The sequence below is a fragment of the Belonocnema kinseyi genome, chromosome 10, assembly GCF_010883055.1.
Source record: "Belonocnema kinseyi isolate 2016_QV_RU_SX_M_011 chromosome 10, B_treatae_v1, whole genome shotgun sequence".
NCBI lineage: Eukaryota > Metazoa > Arthropoda > Insecta > Hymenoptera > Cynipidae > Belonocnema > Belonocnema kinseyi.
This window is the reverse complement of record NC_046666.1, coordinates 65,468,354-65,476,400: the sequence shown is the minus strand read 5'-3', so window position 1 is coordinate 65,476,400 and position 8,047 is coordinate 65,468,354. Positions and strand designations below refer to the sequence as shown.

The 8,047-nt window shown below is 29.8% G+C and overlaps 1 protein-coding gene across 1 annotated transcript; it reads left to right on the top strand.

Moving 5' to 3' along the window:
• The first annotated feature begins 769 nt into the window (after positions 1 to 769).
• LOC117181840 (fatty acid-binding protein homolog 6-like) lies at positions 770 to 3,949 on the top strand. Its single transcript, XM_033374835.1, has 3 exons — positions 770 to 1,172; positions 3,603 to 3,707; positions 3,822 to 3,949. The coding sequence occupies exons 1-3, from the start codon at positions 924 to 926 to the stop codon at positions 3,876 to 3,878; spliced, it is 411 nt and encodes a 136-aa protein (XP_033230726.1). The 5' UTR covers positions 770 to 923; the 3' UTR covers positions 3,879 to 3,949.
• Positions 3,950 to 8,047: the final 4,098 nt, after the last annotated feature.

The following is an 8,047-nucleotide window of genomic DNA, read 5'->3' as shown; positions in this document are numbered from 1 at the left end:
TTTTTTCTTGAAATGTCAAATATATTATTTTTTATTGCAAATTCATCTTTTAGGATGAAAATTCCATTCATTGATTAAAGGTTGAACAATTTTCTTAAAAATTAATTTTGGGGGGTTAAAGATTGACATTTTAGTAGCAAATTCATCTCTGACTGAAAATTGAACTACTTTGTCCAAACTAACTATTTTTGGGTTAAAATTCAACTGTTTTGTAGAAGATTCGTTTTTTTTGTTAACTTAAAATTGAACTATTTGATTAAAAATTAATTTCTTTGTTAAAACTTCATATTTTTGGGTTTAAAATTCAACTATTTTGTACACAAAATTCGTCTTTTTGTCTTGAAAATTCCACATTTTGGTAGGAAATTCAACTGTTTCTTAGAAAGCTGATTTTGTTCAAAATTGATGTATTTTTAACTTTGCCCATATTAGCTGATAAATTGAATTCTCCTTCCAAGTGGAGTTCTTCGAAGTCTAGTTAAGAAGACTTCGCTTGGTCCAAATGGGGCAATCTTTTGCCTCATTGTCTTGGTTTTGAAAGGTCTTCCTCTTAGGATCTGCAGTGTTGCACTACTCACTCCACTAAAATCGTTGTCGACTTACGGTTCACAATGTTAGCAATGAATGCGTCAGATAAATCGAAAGAGATTGGACAACCGAGTGGGGGCTAGCGGGCCAGGGTTCAAATCCCCCTATCAGCCGAGCCGGTATAGGTTTTAATCTGAGGATCAACCTCCTCGGCAGACTTGAAGAGATATAGCGTCATTGCATAATCAGACGCTGCTGGTGCTTATAAAAGCCGGCGTTGAATCGCCAGAGGCCTTAAAGCTTGTTGCGCCCAGTGAAGGTCTAGAAGTGAAAAAAGTTCGGTTGTGAAACAAAATTTCTTTCGATTTTTACATTTAAATAACAAATTTGCAAAAATGGTGCAGATTGTTGGAAAGTACGAACATGAGAAGAGCGAAGGTTTTGAAGAATATTTAAGGACAGTTTCTGGTGGCGAACAAGCCGATAAAGCTGCAACTTTTGCTAAAAGCAAGCCGGTCCTTGACGTCCAGGAATCCGGAGATGAATTTGTCATCACTGTCACCAATGAGGGAAAAAGCACTACTTCTACTTTCAAACTGGGTGTACCCTATGATGAAACCATGCCCCATGGAGTTACGATGAAGGTGAATTAAGTGATTATTTGACCTTCCTAAAACTATTAAATATGTGGCTATAAAATATTAAAAAATAAATTTAAGATATAATTGACATCATTGAAAAGTGTGGGGACGTTTTCATTCATATTTTTTTAAACTTCAAGCTTTAAAATTCCATCAAATTCCACGTTCAGTGAAAGGATTTCATCAGTTTTATTTTTAATCCTCTTGTGCTTATTTGATGTCGGAAATTTCTTTGCTTTCAAATTAATTTTAATGTAGAAATTAAAATAAAACGCATTTAGCCTTTTAGGGATTATAACAAAATTAGTATTTTTATTTACATGTGAAAAGTAATGTATTTTATCAAAAATAATTTTATACAGAATAAGCATTAAAAAGATTCACCATGAAAAAATAGATTTCCAAACTATCTCACTTTTCGGAAAATTAGAGTCAGAAATAGCTAAAAGAAAAAAGAGGGAGAATTTTTTTTTTGGTTATTCTTGTCTCTAATGAGCCGAAAAATAAGATAGTTTCGAAATCTGTTTTTTGATGGAGAATATTTTTCATAATTAATCTGCATAAAATTATTTCTGACAAAATAGATTACTTTCCAGTCTTGAAAGCAATTTTTAAATAAGGAAACTACTACTGAACTCATGATTCGTTCCGATCTGCAGTTTGCCTATGAATATTTTAAGATTTTTTAAAAATTGAGATCTAAATAAATTACCTAAATTTCTTAAAAGAAGTCTTTATTTCAGTTCTTGCAAATATTATGACTTTTAATATTAGCAATTTTAGAAATGCGTTAATTTCTGCAATTATTATTCTTTTCCTTTTTTTGAAAATATAATAATCTTCATACATTGGTTTAGAATCAAGGTCAAAAAAATTAGTATAATTATAAGCTTTTAAACTCTAAATCACTGGGCAGGCAATTAAAGGCATGGAAACATGAATGCTTCTGTGAATTTGAAAAGCCTTACTTTTGCCATTTTTGTAGTTAAGTTTCGAACTGAAACTAATTTTCGGTTTAAAATTTTTGTAATGAAAGCTCATTACTTGAATATTAATTTGCCGGCAGCTCTGGCAGTAGCACCTCACCCTCTTATCCGAAAGGTGGCGTGTTCGATTCTTGTTGTTTGCCCTTTTTTATTTTAGTTTTTTTGAATTTAAATGTTTGTATACTTTTTTTACTTCAATAGTCTTCGAAAATTATGCGAATAATATTTTTTTAATATCCTCTTTCAGGGAAAAAATGATTTTTTTTAAACTCTATCATGTTTTTCGCAAATAAATTTATTTTCTATGAATATTAATGTTTCCATCATGTTTACCAATTATATTTAAAATTAGATTTACGCTCGAGGTTTTTTAAGCGAAAAAAGGTTAGTTGGAAAATAAAAACTGTATAATACAGTATTGACTTGGAGGAAAGTTTTTTATTTCCCAATTAACCTTTTTTCGTTTAAAAAACCTCGAGCGTAATTCTGCCCAAACGCAATATGAATACAGTCTGTATTCATTCGCGTACCTTCTGAAGCGAAAATTCCTCAATGCAACAACAACAAAAATGTAAAAAACTCATTTTCGTGTAAATTTCTAATTTAAATACAATTCGTAACTATTGTAAAAAAAAACACTTAGAGAAAATAAATTATTTGCGAAAAATATCAAGTTTAATATTCAGTTGTTCCGTCAATGAAGGCACTATGAAAATTAATATTAGCATACTTTAAAAAAATTATTGCAGGCAGTTGTATTGATAAACATTTAATAAATAAAAAATCAAATAAAAAAATATATAGGCAGCGAGAGTCAAACACGCAACGTTTCGGCTATGAAGCCGAAATACTTCTCTACAAGTTACCGGCTGATTTAAAGTATATTTTTCTAAGTTCATATAGCTTGTGGTCATCTTTTTATATGAACTTAAGTTTTCTACAAAAATCACTCTTTCGCAAAATTATTTGCGAAAGAGTTATTATTTCCGGAAATTCGCGAGTTTTAAAAACCCACTTCCTATTCGAATTTGGATACTTTCTTTAACCTCAATGTTTGGTACAATTTTAAAGAATTTTTAAGCCAATAAAACGCGTTTTCCACAAAATGGCACTTAGATAAATAAATTTTTTACTCTTTATTTCAATTTATGCTCAAATTTTTAATCTTGAAATTTCGAGTTAGGTTAACAAATCCTTGCGTATACGTATACGATTGGAACCAGACATAATAAATCATCGTTAAAGCATTAAATCCATTCTATTTCACGTAATATTTATAATACAATAATTCTCCATTCTAAAAGAACTTAAATAAAAACTTAAAAAGCAATTAAATCTGCATCTTTTCAAAAAATAATTATAATAGCAGAATATATGAATAATCTTTCCTAATACAAAAATATCTGAAAAAGGAAATGAACTAATAAATAAATTTTTCATTTTTCAGAGTGTAACGACAAGAGATGGCGACACATTCACCACTGAAACCGAACTTCCCGGAGGAAACAAATCTGTCCGCGTCTACGAATTCCTGGACGATGGTATCACAGTTGTAAGTATAACAATGAAAAAAGAATTCTCTTTTAATTAAATCATTAAAAAACTAATTTCCACGATTTTCATTCTTTCAAATTCTAACTTTTAAATTCCTTTTTTCTTTTTCCAGCACTTATCCGATAGCAAAACTGGAGCCAAGGCCACGCGCTACTACAAAAGATTCTAAATAATTAGGTTTTTAGGCAAAATTCAATGTTACAACTATTATGGAATAAAATGTTTATAACTAAAAAGCAACGTTGTCTCTTCTCAGAAAAAATAAGAAGCGAGTTTCTTCCGGAATCGGCTTTTTTAACCATCGGGAGCTCAGAATTCATATAATCAAGCCTTATATTTTACACTTTAATGACTATGACTATTTTTATGATTTCCGAAACGAAGTTACAAATGACATAAACTACAGAATTATGGAAATTTAACGATTTCCTGATTCGAAATTTTCAGCAGAGTCGTAACTGGTAAAAAATGTCGATTCAGACTCGTTCCATCCGTTTTTTCTGCGTTTTCACCCTTCATTTCGAAACTTCTATTGCAGAAAGATAAACCGTCCTTTTAAAAAATATACTTTTAATTTATTCTTTATTTTATTTATTAAACCGTTCTTAAAGTAAAATATGAAAATTGCGATCGTCATGCGAATAGAAGTAACACCATCGTCTCTTTTTTATAAACTTAATTTTTTATACTGTCGTATTTATTTAATAATCAAGTATCATATTAAATCATGAAGATGTACATATAGACGGTCGTACAAGGAAGTCAATGACGATTTCGTTGGTTCGAGAATAGAAATAAGTAGATAGAAATTTAGTTAGCTGCTTATTCTGATTGTAGGCCCCACAGTCCCTATGGAAATGTTTTAAAGCGACAAGAAATTTCATTGATTTCCGTCAACTTGAAAAGTATTTAGGGGAGTTTAAGGTAAATGAGAAGAATTTCGGTGAAATTCATCAAAAGTCAAGGTGAATTTTAAAAAGTTCGAATAAAATGAAAACAATGTAAACATATGAAAAAAAATCGCAGAATTAAAAGAATGAAAGAATTTCAAGAGAATTCCAAAGACATTAAAAGAATTTAGGGAAATTTAGGAAGAATTAAGTCTGAATCCCAAAAAATAATTAAAAGTCTTCAAAATAAAGTATTTAAAAATTGCAAACTTTTGCATTTGAACAATTTTAAATTCAGAGCCATTAAGATTTCACAATTTAATATTTCAAAACCAAAGCATCTGAAATTTTAGAAATTTTACTTGTTATTACATAATGAGATTATAATTTAACATTGAAGCTAATTAAATCATTTTTGATAAAATCAAAGATTTGAATTATATTAACAGAACTTTCAAACTAAATAGTAATTTTAAATGTGAAACATTAAAAATTTTTAAAATGCTACTCCAGAATCTTGAAACTTAAATGAAGACGAACTTACCCAAAACTGAAAAAATGTATAGTCACAAAAAATTGTGATCTTCAAACTTTTTTACGCTCAAACCCTGTGAAATTTCAATTATTTGAAGTAAATTTGAACCACTTAAAAACTAATAATTTTTTAATTGCTAATTATACTTTCAAAAATTTCACCACTTAAATTTTAGTTGCAAAATTAAAATCTATGAAAGGGAAAAATTTAACATTCAGCGTGCAATATGTAAATTCAGAACTCTAAAACTGTAACCACTTAAAATTTCCAAAATTATTCATTTGTTGCTGCATCAATTTCAGTTACGTATTTTAATTCTTATCTTTTTTATTTTAAACGTAGTTTTTAATTTCAAATCTCCCTTTAGAATTTTTAGTCACTCTTTAAATTTTCCAAACAAATATTTTTCAATTTGAAATGATTTCTCGGTTTAGATCTTCAGCTAAAAATCGGAAAATTTTAAGATATTACATTGGAAATTAAAATAAATAATACATAACAAGATTTCTGTAATATGATTCTGTATTTGAAATTGTAGTAATTTATTTATAAATTCTTGAGTATGAATTTGATGAAGTTAATTCACCCTGATTAAATTTCTTTAGAAAAATGTGATTTATATTTTCATGGAGTCTATCCGGGTAGAAATTTAGCTCGGGGGCTGGCCATTCTACGGCACGAGAGCCCGGCTTTAAGCCGGGAGCTGGCTTGGGAGCCCGTCTTTAAGTCGGTAGCATGACCAGGAGCTGGCCGGGGAGCCTAACCGTGGCCCGGACGGGATTAATTGGCCCTTTACTAGATTTAAATGATTCGGGTTTCAATTGTATGAAGAGCATCTGTCACTGAATTAGGGGATAAATTTGGTCCTTTTTACTGCATAATTGGAGCATATTAATATATGAAATTCCACGCGCCCAGCACACAGACAACATTAACTATTTTCACGTAGTCGTTAAGAGACAGAAAAAGTATTTAAAAAATAAATATTAACGGATTGCGAGTATTTTGAATGAAAATATTAATAGTCCTGTTTAAAATAAATACATATATTACATTTTTAAACATTATATTACAAATAAAATTTCTAATGCTATGGAGATATCGAACGTACATATCTACCTAAATCTTACGCCTAGCAGTCGGGAGTGCTGACCACTGCGCTAAACCGACAAGTTGAGACTCGGTGAAAAAGCCATCCTCATACGCTACAGTTCAGAAAAGTTAAAGTACCAAATTTTAAGTTCTCTTTTTCTAATTATTTATTATTATGCGCCGTTATATAAATGTATAATACACGAATTTTTAACAGAAATATCAATAAAATACTTTATGTATAAATAATTTAAATCGATTACAATGACAGGAAATGTAATTTTTTATAAACATTAAAAATTTTTAACGACGGAAATCAGAAATTTGATCGTGAATGTTGACAATTTCTTAATAATAAAATTTCTTTTATCTTTCGTGTAAGGTTTGGTTTTTAGGTGATTTCTACTCTTTTACAACGTTTAAGATTGATATGAAATGTAAATTTTTTCTGAACATTTGCAATTTTTCATAAAGATGGAACTTATAATTTTTCTTTTAAAAAAATTTAAATCATATATTTTTCAGAAATTTTGAAATTTGCATAAGCTAATTTTAAAATCACGCCAAAAAACTCGTGGTTCGAGGCTTTTGTCGTTTGGTTTTTATAATGTATATTAGGTATTACATTTCTTAAAATTTATTATTAATCGTTTACAAAAGTTCAAAAAATTATAAATTTAGTATCTGTATGTTTTTTGCCATCATTAATTTATAGTTTTATTAAAGTCTCTATTTGAAAATGATTACTATACATTTATCACGATTCCAGATTTGTGTAAACATCCATTTCTTAATGAAATCAGACAAAATAATTAAGTTATAAGCAAAGTTTAACCATTTTATTATTACTACTTAGCGCTCAGCCAGCTACCGTCTGTGCATTCGATCCTAAGATTTGCTCGATCAGAGCCCAGTCAGCCCCCGACTGGGCTGTCTAGCCCGGCCAGTCCCCGACCAGAAACCTTGTTGTATTTGGGCTAAACCGGGCTATTTACACACAGGTACTTGTGATTAAAATTAGAAATGCCCACTGATATTGAAAAATATGAAATATTATCTTGTTCCTTTTTTATATACTTTTTTCACTTTTTCTCTAGAATGGTTTTTTCTTTAACGAAAATTTAACTATTAAATTTTTATTTGAAAATTAATCTTTTTAGTTTAAAAATTCAAATATTTAGTTAAATGTAAATGTGCTTTCTTAAACCGTTAGAAAATTTATGTTCTTAAGTGAAAATTCAAATATTTGGTTAAAAATGTATGTATTTTGTTAAAAAGTGGTCTTTTTGGTAAAAAAAATCTTCTGGTTGAATATGGAACTATTTAGTAAAGAATGTATGTATTTTTTTTTAGAAATCGTCTTTTTCAGTAGAAAATTCAACTGTTTTGTAGAAAACTGATTTGGTTCAAAATTGATGTATTTTTAATTTTGCCTAGATTAGCTGATGAATTGAATTCTCATTCCAAGTGAAGTTCTTCGAAGCCTAGTTAAGAAGACTTCGCTTGGTCCAAATGGGACAATTTTTTAGCCTCATTGTCTTGGTTTTGAAAGGTTAAGACTCTTGGGATCTGCAGTGTTGAACTGCTCACTCCACTAAAATCGTTCTCGACTCACGGTTCACAATGTTAGCAATGAATGCGTCAGATAAATCGAAAGAGATTGGACACCCGAGTGGGGGCTAGCGGGTAAAAGTTCAAATCCCCCTATCAGCCGAGCCGATATACTAGGCAGTCTGATAAGTACCTGAAAATTCTCAGAGATGGCATTAGTATTCACTAATGTGAACCATTTTCGTCGAGCTTGATCCTTCAAATGACGCC

What these genes read in the sequence shown, in the direction of transcription:
- LOC117181840 (XM_033374835.1), top strand. Translation starts at nt 924, where the DNA reads ATGGTGCAGATTGTTGGAAAGTACGAACATGAGAAGAGCGAAGGTTTT. An exon ending in CCCATGGAGTTACGATGAAG is followed by an intron (nt 1,173 to 3,602) that starts GTGAATTAAGTG and finishes TTCATTTTTCAG; the next exon opens with AGTGTAACGACAAGAGATGG. An exon ending in TGGACGATGGTATCACAGTT is followed by an intron (nt 3,708 to 3,821) that starts GTAAGTATAACA and finishes TTCTTTTTCCAG; the next exon opens with CACTTATCCGATAGCAAAAC.